General features: G+C 42.3%; 1 protein-coding gene across 34 annotated transcripts in view; it reads right to left on the bottom strand.

Moving 5' to 3' along the window:
• LOC127495830 (deleted in malignant brain tumors 1 protein-like) overlaps positions 1 to 18499 on the bottom strand; it is a 41149-nt gene that overhangs the window by 5829 nt on the left and 16821 nt on the right. For 4 of the 34 annotated variants that reach the window (XM_051863169.1, XM_051863175.1, XM_051863170.1 and 1 more), the window contains exons 4-10: positions 12402 to 12707; positions 11989 to 12279; positions 10133 to 10456; positions 7256 to 7588; positions 6729 to 7034; positions 6316 to 6603; positions 4719 to 5036 (exon numbers count right to left, since the gene is read on the bottom strand). In XM_051863169.1, the coding sequence (XP_051719129.1) occupies positions 4719 to 5036; positions 6316 to 6603; positions 6729 to 7034; positions 7256 to 7588; positions 10133 to 10456; positions 11989 to 12279; positions 12402 to 12707 (2166 nt within the window). Of the gene's footprint in view, positions 1 to 4718; positions 5039 to 6315; positions 6604 to 6728; positions 7036 to 7255; positions 7589 to 10132; positions 10457 to 11988; positions 12280 to 12401; positions 12708 to 18499 lie in introns of all 34 variants that reach the window. The other 30 variants (XM_051863195.1, XM_051863176.1, XM_051863182.1 and 27 more) reach the window with 21 other exon arrangements.

Genomic DNA, 18499 nt, shown 5'->3' with positions numbered 1-18499 from the left:
TAGACACTCGTTCAATTGTTCTCAGTGAATCTGCATGATTCATGGGTTCACTTTATCATCGCCCTCTACCGGTGAACCATTGAACGGTTCGATTCTCTCAAGCAAAGAGTATCCACCTTATTCCTACACCCAATGACGCTTTGCGCGAATTATGGGTGTAACTTCCGTTAAGCTGTAAACAGTAAGTGAAAGGCTCGCTCTATGAACGCAATAATATGTTTTATTTTTAAACTTGGTACAATGAGATGACATTATTCTACTCACCCTTCAACCAACGAACATTAAAAGGACATTTAAAAGTGTAAAAGCATCAACAAGGTACTCTCAACAGGCCAAGAAAAAGCGCGATTCTTTCCACAGCAATAACGGACGAGTTAAATATAACTATAGTGATATATATCTGTTATGTAATATACGTTGCCTTAATAAAAAATGTTCATAAACTTCAGCATTGCGTGATACTATTTCAAAGTAATTTCTGTCATTTTGACAGATAATAAATTGTATTTACCTGTGAAAACAAACCTGGAAAGAGACGTGAGGCTTTGAGGAGAAAAACGAGATTGTTCGTGCATTCCAGTGTACGGTGTACATTTTAGGACTTCCTCACACAGTCATACAACGAAAAGGCGTCAGTCATCGGACAAAACGGCATCGCGCCTCTGACTGAAAGACTTCAGGTCTCAGGAAAAACGACGTAAGGTGTCAGGTCTCGTACAATTAGGCATCAGACAAAACAGCCTCAGACCAAAAGGCATCAGACGAAAATGCATTTGATGAAACGGACTCAGACAAAAAGGCATTAGACTAAAAGGCATCAGTTTTTTTTTTTTTTTTTTGTATAGCCTAACTTTCTATTGGCTTTTATCCCATCATAACGCCGTCCTTCAGTTGTCTTTTTCTTTCTCCCTGTTTTATATATTTAACTGTTACTATACCCAAATTGATGTAAGATGTGTGTGCAAGCCTTAATTAAATATGGTTAGGTTCTATACAGAAAAGAACATGCCGATTTTCACATTGGTCTGCAGAAAAACAGCAACGGGCTGAATGAAAATGTAAAATGTGACTCTTCCATCCAGATAGTGGTATTCTGTTTTTATTGTTATTTTTATTTTTTATGCATTCCATTTTTATTCTTATGTATTTGTTTCATTTTTATGTAAAGCACTTTGAATTACCATTGTGTATGAAATGTGCTAAATAAATAAAATTGCCTTGCCTTGCCTAATCGACTCTCTGACAGTAGGTGGCGCTGGAACAGCAGAAATAAAGCCTTTTCCTTGGTAACCTCTGTACACAAAGCAGCTGTGCTTATAACAACGCAGTCAAATAGTTCGAAAGATTTTTTACCTCTCTTATAAAAATTATTGGTAACCACAAATAACCATGGTTTTGCTACACTATAGTTTATGGTGTTTGTAGTAAAATTATTGTTATACAAATAGTAGTCTATCAATCCAAAAAAAAAAAAAAAAAAAAAAAAATAGTTAACACACTTTTAACCATGGTTAATTTTCGTATGTGTTCATGATAGTTTGCAATGCAAGCTAGTTGCAATGTGTTATTTAGCTATTTTATACATGCAAATAAAACTAGTGAATAATACAAATTTACAAAATAATCTCTGGTATATGTTTTAAACAACTTAGTGTAACATTTAACAGACAACTGCATGCACGTGACGTCACATTGAGGCGGGGCAGTTCGCTTCTTTCTAAGTCCGTTTCGTCTGATGCCTTTTAGTCTGAGGCCGTTTTGTCAAATGCCTTTTTATCTGAGTCCGTTTCGTCTGATGCCTTTTAGTCTGAGGCCATTTTGTCAAATGCCTTTTTATCTGAGTCCGTTTCGTCTGATGCCTTTTAGTCTGAGGCCGTTTTGTCCAATGCCTTTTTATCTGAGTCTGTTTCGTCTGATGCCTTTTGGTCTGAGGCTGTTTCATCTGATGCCTAATTGTACGAAACCTGACACCTGACGTCGTATTTCCTGAGACCTGAAGCCTTTCAGTCTGAGGCGCGATGCCGTTTTGTCCGATGACTGAAGCCTTTTAGTCTGAGGCATGACGCCTTTTCGTTGTATGACTGAGGTGTCAGGAAGTCCTAAAATGTACACCGTACCAGTGAATTATTAATGGGATATATCGTAAATTATATTGGGAGAACAGACCACAAATGTGCAGTATGTTTTCATACTATTACAGCGGTATGCACAGGGACAAAAGAAAATAATCACGAGGATAGAAACCAGCGACTGAAAAGAGCTCTTGCCATAGATATTCTTGTTATAACATGTTACGTTAAAATACCAAGCGTTACGTTATTCTTATGATGTCTGAAAATAAAACATGAAAGAAACATTGAGTTTCATTCAGTCAAACTGACGGAAAAGCTTTATTTGTAGCGCAACCTATGATTTGAAACGATTCGTTTCAGTCTTTTTGAATGGAAGTTCCCCAAACCGGAAGTGGAACCCATAATTCAAAATGCAGTAGGCTAGTCAGGAATAAGGTCAATAGAACCCAAGAGGCGACACTTTGATACTTTTTGGGTAACAGCCACTAGATGGCGCTCCGGTAGCACGGCCGCCATTATGGGGTGAAAATACTAACTGGACCATAGAATCCTTCACATCTTACGCACCCAAAATCAGCGAATTTCACAACCAAATCAGAAGCGCAATAGAACAGCTTTTTAAATTAAGTCATCAGTAAATTGTATGGCTCCTACAGTAAATGTTGTATCGTCTTATATATGTTTTATTTTACCAGTTGTGGAATCCAACCATTCAACCATCTGAGGTAACGTAGTTAGCCTACTTTATTGAGTATTTCCTTTTTATGCAACTTTACACATTTATTAATAGTAAATTAATAATTAATACATTTAAAGGAAAACTCCATTTTTTTGAAAAAGGCTCATTTTCCAACTCCCCTAGAGTTAAACAGTTGAGTTTTACCGTTTTCTAATCCATTCAGTCGATCTCCGGGTCTGGCGGTACCACTTTTAGCATAGCTTAGCATAGTTCATTGAATCTGATTAGACCGTTAGCGTCTTGTTAAAAAATGACCAAAGAGTTTCAATATTTTCCCTGTTTAAAACTTGACTCTTCTGTAGTTACATCGCGTACTAAGACCGAAGGAAAATTAAAAGTTGCGATTTTCTAGGCCGATATGGCTAGGAACAATACTCTCATTCCGGCGTAATGATCAAGGAACTTTGCTGCCGTACCATGGCTGCAGCAGGTGCAATGATCCTATGTTGGGCTACCTGAGGATCTATCCACAAGCTGGTCAGCAGGACACATTATTTGCCATGGAGGAGGGAAAGCCCATGTCCAGGCAATGCTACGCCCTCTCTGCAATGCTACGAGCTTCCCCAGAGCTTCCTTCATTCACTGTGCTATGTGCTGCTACAACTGCAGCTTCCTCCACTCCTGTCTCTACATTGAAGGCCATGGGGCGATAGTCTTCAGCTGCTTATGAATGTTACCTCCGGCCGATGCTCGAGCCATCCTTGAGAAAAGCAATGAGTGCTGCTCCCTGATCCATGGCTTGAAAATAAATATTATGTCTTCAATGTTGGGCCTATTTACATTTAAATACTGTAAATTTGACCGCAGATGCGTGATGACGCTGCGTGTGCTTGGTGCGTGTCCACTGCCGTTTTCAATTAATTTCTTTGAAGTTGAGCGTAAAAGCTGAAGCAAATTACATTCACAGGATTCATTGCACAGGGTATGAGTGAGTTGTGAGAAACGCGTGCTTTGATGTTTACACTTGTATTTGTGGTCTCAACCGTCGGTAGGCCTATTTTCCGTACAAATGCTCTACGAAGCCATCATTTATGTTGTTTGGAATGCCGTGGGCTTATATATAAAAATATGAAATTCACTGACGGAAGGCTGCTTTCGATTTCAAATTCTCACGTGCGCTTTGGGAAGAGCGCTCACGCATGCGACTAGTGCTTAAATGTACTTGCTTCTCAAAATGATATTGATGCAAAATTAAAAAAAAAAAAAAAAACTTTCAATCATTAGCTTTTGCTACATTCCTCATGCTAGCTTCACATAGATGGATTGGCTTTTAAATTCAGGAGGATTAGCTTTTTGAAATGCTCATTTTGGTACTAGCTTCACGTAGATTGATTTGTTCTTTTACAATTATTGTCGCATTGGCTTCCTGAAATGCACATCTGGATCCTCGGCTGGCTCCTCAATTTAGCAGGAAGAGCCAGGGAGGATTGCCTGGTATGGTCTGTTTGGGGGGGGATTTTGTGCTGCTCTCCCAGTTAAAAAATGGGAGGTTGTCCCCAGAAGCTGCTGCTGTTCCCGGTCTTAGTTTTCATGGAGCTCATGAAAAGGACAGGGAATTTAGAACAGAGCCATACCGCCAAATGTAACTTCAGCAAAATATGCCAATAAAAAAAAAATTACTAAAAAGTTTGTCTCTGGTAATTTTTTGACTTAAGTGGTCCTGACTGAACTATATTATGAATCAACACACATCTAACAACATGATAAACTTGCAAACTAGCTAAAACCATCAGTCATTGTTAGGAGCCAAGCACCAAACCCCTCTGCTTTTTTAAAATATAATTATTATTTGGGGCTAAACACCATAGGTTTATGTAGTTTTTAATCACTATTGTACTCTTTTCATCACAAGCAAAACAGCAAATATACAATGGCATCTTGGATCTGGAAAACATACATATTTTTACCTTTTAAGCAGACAACACCTGCATCTTCTTGATGACCACAGTCATGGATTCCAAAAGGATTGTATGAGCACTGTGTGAGGGATGATTCATTTCCTGAACATCCCACATCATCCAACCAGATCGGATCACTTCCCTGGCCAAAATGAGCGTCGGAGTGTGCACTAACAGCTCGTCCACATCCCAACTCTCTGCACACCACATCAGCATCTTTAGTGTCCCAGTCATCATCACACACTGTTCCCCACTGGCCATTATAAGAGATCTCAACTCTCCCAGAGCAGTTATTATTACCATTCACCAGTCTGATACTATATTCACCTAAAAAAAATAAAATAACTATATTATGAATTATATTTCGAGTTATAATAGTTTGCAAGAGTGTGATTATAAACACTACGAGGCTGTGAAAGTGTCTAGTGAGTACATTAGTTTTTCTGTTCAGCTGATGACGTTTAACATCCCCGACAACCTCTGTAGTCCCATTTAGCCATTTCTTAGCAACCGCCTTTTTTAAGAAAAGTAAAAGCTTTAAAGAAAATCGCATGGGGCATTACTGATGTATTTTATGTCGTAGAGTAAGACATGAAAATATCTTAAGCTTGTGTTATCCACAAACCTTATTTCAGGCCTTTACAATCATATCAGGGGTCTCTCCTCATCCACCACCAGTGTGCAGCATTCTCTTTACGAGAAGTGTCATGGGATTTTTAATGACCACAGAGAGTCAGGACCTCGGTTTAACGTCTCATCCGAAGGATGGTGCTTGTTACAGTACAGTGTCCGTGTCACTATACTGGGGCGTTAGGACCCACACAAACCACAGGGTGAGCACCAAGCAAATGTGCCGTAATGTGTCGAGGCTTTGAAACAATCTCCACGGTGACCCCTAGTTGTCAGAACAGTGTAAATGCAACAAAACTCAGGCCAAACATGCATAAAAACACCTTTTACAAATCTATTGCAAATGTTTTATTGAAAGTAAAATCTATCAAATGCAATTATCTAATCGTCTAATAAGATTAAATGTAGAGTGTCTGTATAATATGTGTTCTTTTATCAATTTTCAGGGCTTGTTTTGTTTGTTCCATGGCTCAAGCTAAACAGGCCAATAAGAGATTAATAACTACCATTATTCAATTTAATTATTCTAATGTCTAATTAAAACATCTACAAATGTATAAAACTGATCAGAGATCAGGTAAAACCATCGGGTAAAACCCATAGACACTTCTTCAGTTTTTCTCAGTGAATCTGCATGATTCATGGGTTCACTTTATCATCGCCCTCTACCGGTGAACCATTGAAATTTTGAGACATTTTGAAACAGTTATGACATAATGAAGCCTCGTTTACAGAAATCATGTGACTTTGGCAGTTTGATACACGCTCTGAATCACTGATTCTAAACAAAAGATTCATAAAGCTTCAAAGCTTCATGAAGCAGTGTGTCGAAATCGCCCATCACTACTGCTAGGTACATAAATTGTATTTTTCATTTGCGTGCACGGAATGCTAATGAGTTGCTTCTTCTCGGGATCTCATTTTAATTCACAGTCATTTATATTATGTAGGCAATGAGACGAGATTAAACTCTCACCTACAGTGATGATAACAGTGTTACTCCAAGGTGAATTTATAGTGCCGTTTTGGTAGGAGTAATCACAGCTGTAGCTGCCCTGATGTGAGACGCTTACATTGACAAGGTTGAAAGTCGCACTAAATACATGTTTCTGGGAGGATATAGATGATCCGTTTATGAGGAGGTGGAATTCAGCATCAGCATTGCATCTTGGTTTAGGTGTTGTGCATCTGAACTGAATGTTTTCTCCAGGAGAAACAGCTGTATGAGTGGAGATCACAGAAAGAGTGGGCTGCTGCAGGTCACCTGTTTAAGAAATAGGCATCCATTTAAAATTGCATATTAAGATGAAAATCATTAAATACATGAAGCTTATTGTAATTTCTATTGCTCATTTTTCCTTAAATAATATCAAGATGCAAAAGATTTACCTGAACAAACAACACCAGCATCTTCACCATGACCACAGTTGTGAGCTCCTAGTCCTCTGTGTGAACATTGTGTGAGGTTTCCTTCACCTCCCGAGCATCCAACATCATCCAGCCAGATCGATCCACTGCCTTGACCAAAGGCGGCACTTTTCGGTGCACTGATGGCTGAACCACACTCTAACTGTCTGCACACCACAGCAGCATCATTCATGTCCCAGTAATCATCACACACGGTTCCCCACTGGCCATTATGAAGTATCTCCACTCTTCCACAGCATGAATCAGAGCCATTGACCAATCTTATGTCTGGTAAGATATAAAAATGTAAGTAATGTGATTAAAAACTATGTTGTAAGTATGTGTATATTGTATATGTTTGAAATTGTTAGTAGGCAAGCACCAAATGTGCATAGCCCCTCTGCTTTTTTTTTTTTTAAATATAATTATTATTTGGGACTAAACACCACTTTTCATCACAAGCAAAACAGCAAATATACAATGGCATCTTGGATCTGGGGAAAACATACATAGGCTACTTTTATCCTTTAAGCAGACGACGCCTGCATCTTCTTGATGACCACAGTTATGGTTTCCAAAAGGACTGTGTGAGCACTGTGTGAGGGATGATTCACTTCCTGAACATCCCACATCATCCAACCAGATCGGATCACTTCCCTGGCCAAAATGAGCGCCGGAGTGTGCACTAACAGCTTGTCCACATCCCAACTGTCTGCACACCACCTTAGCATCTTCAATGTCCCAGTCATCATCACACACTGTCCCCCACTCGTCATCATAAAGGATCTCAACTCTCCCAGAGCAGTCATTACTACCATTCACCAGTCTGATAATATATTCACCTAAAAAAATAACATAAATCAAGCATTCTGTGTTAGTTCAGGCAGGCCTCGTAGTCAAGCTCCGCTATCAGCTGATTCGCAAATTCCAACCCCACCCATATCAGCTGATCTGATTTCTATGGGCTCAATAGGTTGTTTGCAATCACGTGGTTCTGGTGACGCGCAAAATACCGGTGGAGGGCAAGCAGTGAAAATTATAATGGAAGTAAGAGATGGAGAAAAGTCCTTTCTGTGCTGGTTTAGAAAGGTATAAACTAGTGATGGGAAACCGAAGCTTTCTGAAGCGTCGGAGGCTTTCATCAAATTGTGCCGAAAAATGGTTCATTACTCGAAGCTTTTAACACAGTGCACATTAGTGACATCTGGTGGTCAGACTTGTTTTTTGCACCATATCTAAATCATCGCGGAGCAGATCTACGGTTTGAAAAAGCACATGACCAAACAAAGCGTCGGAAGTCCGTGACATACGGAATCACTCTTGTCTTGGATCAATACAGTTCTATCTAATCTGATCTAATCTCATCTAAATTAATTTGTTAAAATGAGACCACAACTCGTGTCATGTGTAGCCTGGTCAACGGATTCACATATTGATCAATAATATAAAATATACAATGATGTGATCGTGACGTGAGTAGTTAAAAAAATATTTTGGATGCGACGTTTAACCCTTTTGTTCTTTTTGGGGTCTCTGAGACCCCAGCAATAAAACATGATTAAATGCATTTTCCTTTTATGCATCAGGTGAAGCGCCGATTTTTTCAAACCAGCTGTCCGACTTTCCGATATTGCATGACGTTCGAAGCTTCAAACGTCATCAATCACGTGGTATTGTCATTTCGATATGAGCATCGGTACAGTATGCGATACGTACACACTGCAGCTAAATTCGGTTGTCAGTTCACCTTTTAGTGCTTAATCGCGTTCTGTACACACACAGTTCATTAAAATACGGGAGTGACAACCGCATTCTACAACCGTATTAACTCCCGAAAAATACAGGTAGTGACAACCGCATTTACAGTAATTCTATGCAGTGTGTGAAGAACCGAACTGAACAACTAGTTGTTAATGACGTTTACGTGCACCGGTGTAATGTGTGTCTCTTGTGTATGCGCGGCGAATCACAGGGAAAGCACAAGCCCATCCAAATGCTTTATGCTGAAAATCGCGATTCATGTTTGCTCACTTTAGTAACTCCATAAACCTGTTCGCTTTATGAGACGAGCTTAAACAAAAAGCCCAAAAACGCTTATAGTGAGTGACCATGGCAACACACAAAGAGCGCATGCTGTGTGAAACTGGCTATACAAGCATAAACAAAACACGACGCCTCCGTCGACTGTGTTAGTGTGTTTAAATTGCTGAAAATAACGAGTGTTTTGTCACTTTAATATTACTTTGGTCACGATAACGGATACCAAACACGAAAGACGCCAGAACGTCGCTATGGTTTCAAAGCTGTCAATCATCGCATTTTCGAGAGTGAGTTGTGTTCCGTACACACATGTAACGATAATTTAGGGGATTCACTCCCGCATTTAAATGCGGTTGTCACTCCTGAAACTTACAGTGTGTACGTGGCCAATAGTGCTTTGAAAACTGCATCGGAGCCCCAGTATCAACCGTCCCTAGTATAAACAGAAAATCACAACATATGTTGGACGTGATCTTTATGTTATGAAGAGGAGCGACTTTTCCACTGAATTGAAAGACTTTCCTGCCATCGAGGAGGTAGGTATAGAGAATGTGAAGCTGCCATCACGTCGCGTTTAGGTCTATTTTGGTTTGTTTATATCGCGCTGCCTTTCTGCTAGTGAAGTTAGGGTAGTATTTTTGAATTGCTGTCGTGATTGTGAAAAATGTCACCATTGTAGGTCATTCATGCTAAATCTAGAATTGCAACAGGAGCTCACATCATCGTTCAAAGAAAAAACTGGACGGTGTAATACAATTGTCACCTTTTATACGCGTAAAAACACACTAAGGGAAGCAGGTTGAGGAGGTGACGGGAAGACGACGTATAGCAAATGTAATGTTCTCATGGTAACCAGATCAACATTGTGAATGGAATTCTACAAAACTTAAGTGAAAACACCAAATTATCATTCAACGGGATAAAATAGCTTCTCTTCCCCTGCAAACGATGCCATGAAGAATGTGGATATTTAACCAAGGTCAAAAACAAATAAGGTAAGCAGGTATCAATATTCATTTCAGTATCAGCAGACACAAAACGTATAAAAGGCGGCAACTTTTAAAGTTAAAAAACGATACAAGTTATAAAAAACGGTATAAGTTATGTAAACAATATAAACACCTTCTGGGTTCTCGATTTTATAGATTTGAGCAACCATAAACGACGCAAAACATACGAATTTTGAGTTTTTGATAGGATTCCTATATAGAAAAATCACTCCCTGCACTCCAGACTCATTCGCGCTGCTGCAATGACGTCATGCGCAAACAACCTATTGTACTCTTTTCATCACAAGCAAAACAGTCAATATACAATGGCATCTTGGATCTGGAAAACATACATACTTGAATCATTTAAGCAGATGACGCCTGCATCTTCTTGATGACCACAGTCATGGTTTCCAAAAGGATTGTGTGAGCACTGTGTGAGGGATGATTCACTTCCTGAACATCGCACATCATCCAACCAGATCGGATCACTTCCCTGGCCAAAATGAGCGTCGGAGTGTGCACTAACAGCTCGTCCACATCCCAACTCTCTGCACACCACATCAGCATCTTTAGTGTCCCAGTCATCATCACACACTGTTCCCCACTGGCCATTATAAGAGATTTCAACTCTCCCAGAGCAGTTATTACTACCATTCACCAGTCTGATACTATATTCACCTAAAAAAAATAAAATAACTATATTATGAATTATATTTTGAGTTATAATAGTTTGCAAAAGTGTGATTATAAACACTACGAGGCTGTGAAAGTGTCTAGTGAGTACATTAGTTTTTCTGTTCAGCTGATGACGTTTAACATCCCCGACAACCTCTGTAGTCCCATTTAGCCATTTCTTAGCAACCGCCTTTTTTAAGAAAAGTAAAAGCTTTAAAGAAAATTGCATGGGGCATTACTGATGTATTTTATGTCGTAGAGTAAGACATGAAAATATCTTAAGCTTGTGTTATCCACAAACCTTATTTCAGGCCTTTACAATCATATCAGGGGTCTCTCCTCATCCACCACCAGTGTGCAGCATCCACTTGGATGATGTGACGACAGCCACAGTACAATAGTGCCAGTGCGCTCACCACACACCAGCTGTAGGTGGAGAGGAGAGAGAGTGATAGAGCCAATTCAATGGATGGGGATTATTAGGAGGCCATGATTTGTAAGGGCCAATGGAGGGAATTTGGCCAGGACCCTGGGGTTACACCCCTACTCTTTACGAGAAGTGTCATGGGATTTTTAATGACCACAGAGAGTCAGGACCTCGGTTTAACGTCTCATCCGAAGGATGGTGCTTGTTACAGTACAGTGTCCCCGTCACTATACTGGGGCGTTAGGACCCACACAGACCACAGGGTGAGCACCAAGCAAATGTGCCGTAATGTGTCGAGGCTTTGAAACAATCTCCACGGTGACCCCTAGTTGTCAGAACAGTGTAAATTCAACAAAACTCAGGACAAACATGCATAAAAACACCTTTTACAAATATATTGCTAATGTTTTATTGAAAGTAAAATCTATCAAATGCAATTAACTAATCATCTAATAAGATTAAATGTAGAGTGTCTGTATAATATGTGTTCTTTTATCAATTTTCAGGGCTTGTTTTGTTTGTTCCATGGCTCAAGCTAAACAGGCCAATAAGAGATTAATAACTACCATTATTCAATTTAATTATTCTAATGTCTAATTAAAACATCTACAAATGTATAAAACTGATCAGAGATCAGGTAAAACCATTGGGTAAAACCCATAGACACTTGTTCAATTGTTCTCATTGAATCTGCATGATTCATGGGTTCACTTTATCATCGCCCTCTACCGGTGAACCATTGAAATTTTGAGACGTTTCGAAACAGTTATGACGTAATGAAGCCTCGTTTACAGAAATCACGTTACTTTGGCAGTTTGATACATGCTCCGAATCACTGATTCTAAACAAAAGATTCATAAAGCTTCAAAGATTCATGAAGCAGTGTTTCGAAATTACCCATCACTACTGCTAGGTACGTAAATTGTATTTTTCATGTGCGTACGCGGAATGCTAATGAGTTGCTTCTTCTCGGGATCTAATTTTAATTACAGTCATTTTCAAATTAGCAGCACAAAACACAAAAATAAGATCAATACAGAATAAATTCACTTTCTTGCAACTAAAGCATTTATATTATGTAGGCAATGAGACAAGATTAAACTCTCACCTACAGTGATCATAACAGTATTACTCCAAGGCGACTTTATAGTGCCGTTTTGGTAGGAGTAATCACAGCTGTAGCTGCCCTGATGTGAGACGCTTACATTGACAAGGTTGAAAGTCGCACTAAATACATGTTTCTGGGAGGATATAGATGATCCGTTTATGAGGAGGTGGAATTCAGCATCAGCATTGCATCTTGGTTTACGTGTTGTGCATCTGAACTGAATGTTTTCTCCAGGAGAAACAGCTGTATGAGTGGAGATCACAGAAAGAGTGGGCTGCTGCAGGTCACCTGTTCAAGAAATAGGCATCCATTTAAAATTGCATGTTAAGATGAAAATCATTAAATACATGAAGCTTATTGTAATTTCTATTGCTCATTTTTCCTTAAATAATGTCAAGATGCAAAAGATTTACCTGAACAAACAACACCAGCATCTTCACCATGACCACAGTTGTGAGCTCCTAGTCCTCTGTGTGAACATTGTGTGAGGTTTCCTTCACCTCCCGAGCATCCAACATCATCCAGCCAGATCGATCCACTGCCTTGACCAAAGGCGGCACTTTTTGGTGCACTGATGGCTGAACCACACTTTAACTGTCTGCACACCACAGCAGCATCATTCATGTCCCAGTAATCATCACACACGGTTCCCCACTGGCCATTATGAAGTATCTCCACTCTTCCACAGCATGAATCAGACCCATTGACCAATCTTATGTCTGGTAAGATATAAAAATGTAAGTAATGTGATTAAAAACTATGTTGTAAGCAGGGGCGTAGCCATCATTTCAGAAGTGAGGGGGACAGAATCTTTTTTTTTTAAAATTATTAAAAGGTTTTTATCTGACCTTTGTCTAATTGATAGATTTCATTTTTTTTATCTCATCTCTTGCTTCTAATTTGAAATTAATTTGCTTTTAATAAGAAATCAAATACACTGCTGAACAATAACCAATATCTAATATTTTTCCCCTATATTTTATGACAATTTTATGATTGGTTTATGTACTACAAACAAGTCCTCGTGGATTTTATACAATGTAAAAAAAGATCACAGAATAAAGCAGAAAATATAGTACCTATCAAAAGTTTGGAAACATTACAATTGTAATTGTACAATTGAAATATGTCTCTTCTGCTCACTAAGACTGGATTTAATAAAAAAAAAAAAAATGCAGTAAAAACAGTAATATTGTGAAATAGTATTACAATTTAAAATAGCTGTTTTGTATGTGAATATATAGTAAAGTGTAATTTATTCCTGTGATCAAAGCTGAATTTTCAGCATCATTAATCCAGTCTTCAGTGTCACATGATGCTTCAGAAATCATTCTAATATTATGATTTGATGCTCAAGAAATATTTCTGATTATTATCAATGTTTAAAACAGTTGTGTTGCTTCATATTTTTGTGGAAACTATGATACCATTAAAATATTTATGGTAAGATTAAAAAAAAGAAAGAAATTAATACTTTTATTTATCAAGGATGCATTAAATTTATCAAACGTGACAGTGACAATAAATGCAAATAAATGCTGTTCGTTGAACTTTCTATTCATCAAAGAATCCAGAAAAATTAAATGCATGATGTTTCCACAACAATTTTAAGCAACTGTTTTCAACACCGATAATAATCAGAAATGTTTCGCAGCAAATCAGCATATTAGAATGATTTGTGAAGGATCATGTGACACTGACTGAGTAATGATGCTGAAAATTCAGATTTGATCACAGGAATAAATTACAGTTCCCTTTCGTTACTACACTCGTACTGCGTCACTAGACGCATATGGGGAAAATGTACTCGGTTACTAACGTAACCTCGTTCCCGTATCTCAGGGAACCAAGGTTATGTTAGTAACTTAGCCCTTTCCCTTTCAGTACTTTACTTGTACTGCATCGCTAAGACGCGGTGGGGAACCTATTCAATCACACCGTGCTATGGTGGATGAATGACTTATAAGTAATTGTCTGGGGCGTCCAGAAGAGGCACTGTAGACCAACTACAATGAAGCAGGCCATAGCAGGCCATAGCCAGAGACCCAGATTTTATCAGGGTCAAAAGAAGGCAGAAGGCAGATTTTATCAGGGTCAGAAGAAGGCAGAAAAACGGGCTAACTCTCAGAGGTCAAGCCCGGCCTCACATAATCGTTCTAGAACTTCGCACAGCTTCGGAACTAGTGAGGGCAGAGAGCGTGTAGGAAGCTAAGCCAAGACATGGGATAACCAGCTACAGGAATTCCAGCGAGTTGTAGACATAGTCAAACCCAGCTAAAAGATTAAGACCAGCCTTAGGGCGGGAGTGTGGTTCCCAGAGAGCCGAGCTCAGAGAAGCAGATAAGCAGAAAGAACCTGAGCCTGGAAAGCAGGGACGTCCAGGTTGTAAAACTTGACAAAAGTGTACGGCGAGGCCCAGCTGGCCGCCCAGGAGGAAGCCATGCCTCTCATGGATGGGATAGTCCAATGGGATAGTCTTTGCTTTGTGACCGGAAGCCCTTTGGTACGGCCACCAAAGAATACAAAGAGCTGCTCCGACTGTCTGAAGGAGGCGGGACGGTCAATGTAGGTTTTTAATGCTCTGACAGGGCAGAGTAGATTTAACTCCTGGTCCTCCTGCGAGGGAGGGAGCGCAGAGAGTATGATTACCTGTGCTCTGAACGGGGTAGAGAGCACCTTGGGTACGTAACCATGCCTAGGTTTCAGGACGACCTTAGAATCGTTAGGCCTGAATTCAAGGCAGGAAGGGGTCACAGAGAGTGCCTGTAAATCTCCAACTCGCTTGAGCGATAGGGCTCAAATATCGGTGGATTGTAACGGTTCAAAGGGGGAACTTTTAAGCTCCAGTCCCGTAGACAGATCCGTAGACAGATCCCACGTAGGGATGGTAAAAGGACGAGGGGAGGTTAACCCCCTAGACCCTTTTAGAAATCGGACAAAAAGGTTGTTCCTGCCGACTGACATTCCGGCTATAGGAGCATGAAAGGCTGATATAGCCGCCACATAGACCTTGAGAGTGGAGAGGGTGCGATCCTTATCCAACAACTCTTGAAGGAAGGACAATATCGAAGATATGTCGCGTGTGGATGGATCCGCACCACGGTCTGCGCACTAAGTGGCAAAAACTGCCCATTTAAGAGCATAGAAGTGCCTTGTGGGCTCTAGCTTGAGAAATGGTATTTAAGACACCCTCTTGGAGGTTTGCAGGTTCCCATCAAGAGGCCATAAGTGTAGGGCACACAGCTCGGGTGTGCCATATTGTCATGCTCGCCTGAGAGAGGAGGTCCCGTCTCAGGGGAATGGGCCACGGAGCTGCCCTGAGCAGCTGAGACATCTCTGAGAACCAGAGTTGGTTTTTCCAGAGCGGGGCCACTAGGAGAACCTTGTGTTTTTATTCCCTGGTTTGCCTGATAACCTGAGGGATCAGGGCAATCGGGGGGAAGGTGTAAAGGAGAAGGCTGGGCCAGTCGTGGGCCAGCGCATCCCTTTCCTTCGAAAAATAGATTGGGCAATAAGAGTTGTCTTCTGAGGTGAAGAGATCGACCTCTGCCTTTCCGAAGATCTCCCATATTCTCCGAACTGTCGGGTGGTGGAGCATCCACTCGCCCGAAGGGACGTTGCTTCGAGACAGCATGTCTGCTTCCTGATTCAGTTTGCCCGGCACATGCCCTGCCTTCAGAGAGCGCAGGTGGCAGTGTGCCCACTCCAGGAGGCTCTTCGCCTGAGTGAAGAGCCGTAAGGAGGAAAAGCCGCCCTGGCAATTTATGTAGGACACTACTGTCATGTTGTCCGATCGGACTAAGACGTGGTATCCCTCTAGATGTGGTAGGAAGGACTGAAAGGCCCGCCATACTGCCAGCATCTCCAGGCAGTTGATGTGCAGCCCTGTCTCTTCGCTCGACCACACACCAAAGGCTGGTCTGCCATCGCACAGGGCTCCCCAACCCGTGTTTGACGCATTTGTGAAGATGACCTTCCTTCTGTGTATCATCCCCAGGGCCATGCCCTGTTCGAACCATGAGGGGTCCTTCCAAGGGGCTAGGGCTGCGACACAGGCCTGGTCCACCTTGATATGAAGGCGTCCGTGACGCCAGGCTCGGGATGGAACCAGGGGTATTAGCTCCGCCTCTGACTGGGCTAAAACAAACCAGTCACTGAGGTAATTCAGAATATGGATTCCCATCTGTCTCAGAGGGGAGAGAGCCGCCTCTATGCACTTCGTGAAAGTTCGCCTCAAAGGCGAATCTCAAGAAGCGCCTGTGGCGGGAAGCTATCTGAATGTGAAAGTAAGCGTCTTTCAGATCCAGAGAAAAGGACCAGTCCCTGGGCATATCAAATAGAGAGTCTGTTTTAAAGTGGTCATTTTGAACACTCACTTCACAAGTGCGCGATTCAGAAGCCTGAGATCGAGGATGGGCCTGAGGCCGCTTTTATTTTTGGGGACGAGGAAGTAACGGCTGTAAAAGCCTGACTCGCTCTGAGCTGGTGGAACCACTTCTACGGCCCCTTTTGCCAGCAAAACGGCCACCTCGGAGTGCAGAACGCGAGCATTCGTATTCCCTACTAAGGTGGGGATCACACCGCAGAAACGCGTGGGTTCTCAAGCGAATTGAAGTAAATAACCTCGTTTTATAATCCCTATAACCCATTTTGACACACTGGGGATGGCCTGCACGGGGACGTGCTCTCGTTTTGAGTATGTTTGTGTTTTATTTTGTCTGCTATCACAGCGGTTAGATACTTGGGCACTAGAATGGGTCCACTGCATGCAGTAAACACATTTTTTCCAGCACCTGGAACTAAACGGGGCATCTGGAAACACACATGAGGCTAATTGGAGGTGGTCCGGCCGCAGTGAGTCTTTGCTCCCCCCCTCCCTTCCTGAGGGAGCAGGACTGCTTCTGAGGCATAGGGTCCAGCACTATCTTGGGCTGGGATCCCTGGCGCTTCAGGAAGGGATAGCGCTTTTGCTACACTGCTGTGTAGTGGGCTGAGTGGCAGGAGGCATGGCCTTGGTTGGCTGCTGTGTCGGTGCAGGTTTGTGGCATAGACGAGCTGAGTAGGGGAATGTAGACGAGCTGAGTAGGGGGCGTGCCACGACTTCGTCAGCACGTCGTGGACCTCCGGGGGTGCAGATCGCTGAGGAGGGGCCTGACGGCGTCCCGGCAGAAACCAATCGTCCAGGCGGCTGTGTGTAGGCTCCTCAGGTGAGGACCACTCAAGACTGAGCTCCTTGACGGCCTTTGAAAGGACACGGATGAGTTCGGTGTCCATACCAGACCTGGCGTCGATTGGCTCCAAAGACGGCAAGGGGGCGGGATCAGCGGTGGGGCCCATCCAATCCTCTGTGTCTGAGGCCGCTAGAGACATGCTGTCATCTAACGGCTCATCATTCGATCCCCCGAACGAGACCAGGTCACTTGCGACGGCAGAGGGGCGCTGGTCTGGGCGGGAGAATGAGACGAGGGAAACCTCTCTTTGTGGAGAGAGTGAGGCATGCGGGAACTGAGCTGACGTGAGCTCACTTGTATCTGAGCGCTGTGATCCTCTACCCCACTGTTTTTTCCTCACAGGCTCCTGGGAGGAAGAAAACAGGAGGGCGCGAGGGGCGGGGTCGCTCTCTGAAAAGAAAGCTATCCGCGAGCGCAGAGAGGCGAGACTTCCCCAGACATTGCACGCACTCACTGTGCCCGTCACCACAGCCGTGGCGCAACATTTGGAACAACGCCGCAGGAAATTTGCTCAGAAATTTGCTCTTTTAATTACCACAAGGTAGGAAAGCGCCGACACAGGCGCTCTGCAGGCGGCTCATGAGCGAAGCACTGACCGGGGCTGCTTTGAGAGCGGCGAGGGAAACAGGGCTGCTCGATATCGACAATCTGATCCGGCTGCTGTGAAGCGCCGTGCTGATGAGTGCTGCTTGAGAGCGGCGAGCTGCGAGCTGTGGGCGGCAAGCTGCGAGCAGAAGGCAGCGAGCTGAACTGGCTGCTGCAGAGTGGCAGCTGAGTCAGTAGACTCATAGAATCCAGCGACGAGAAGTGATCGTCGTCGCTGAAGGAGAATGAATCAGTGATCCTATGCTGAGCACCTGCTTATATAGCCAGATGCCCCGCCCAATTTGGCGGGCTTTGCCATAGGCTTGCGCAACTCCGCCACGACGTCATTGGTTCATCTCTTTACATTTATTAAACCAATGGCAGTGCATTTGCACTGCTGTGATTGAAAAAGGCTTCAGTACTTGGAGAAAAGGAGTTTTCCCACCGCATCTTAGCGACGCAGTACGAGTAAAGTACCGAAAGGGAACTAATTTTTCTCAGATTACTGAAGCCTTTTTTAATAACGCAGTCTAACTGCATGGCCATTGGTTCAGTCAGTAGAGAAAAATGAACCAATGATGGCGTGGTGGAGCTGCGTGAGCCTATGGCAAGGAAGCCCGCCAGAGCCTGCCAAAATGGGCAGGACATCTGGCCATAAAAGCAGGCATTTCGCTATAGGATCTCAGATCATTTCT

Source organism: Ctenopharyngodon idella, chromosome 15 (assembly GCF_019924925.1).
Source record: "Ctenopharyngodon idella isolate HZGC_01 chromosome 15, HZGC01, whole genome shotgun sequence".
In the NCBI taxonomy this organism is placed as follows: domain Eukaryota; kingdom Metazoa; phylum Chordata; class Actinopteri; order Cypriniformes; family Xenocyprididae; genus Ctenopharyngodon; species Ctenopharyngodon idella.
The sequence above is the reverse complement of the archived record's forward strand: the minus strand, read 5'-3'. Positions and strand labels throughout refer to the sequence as shown.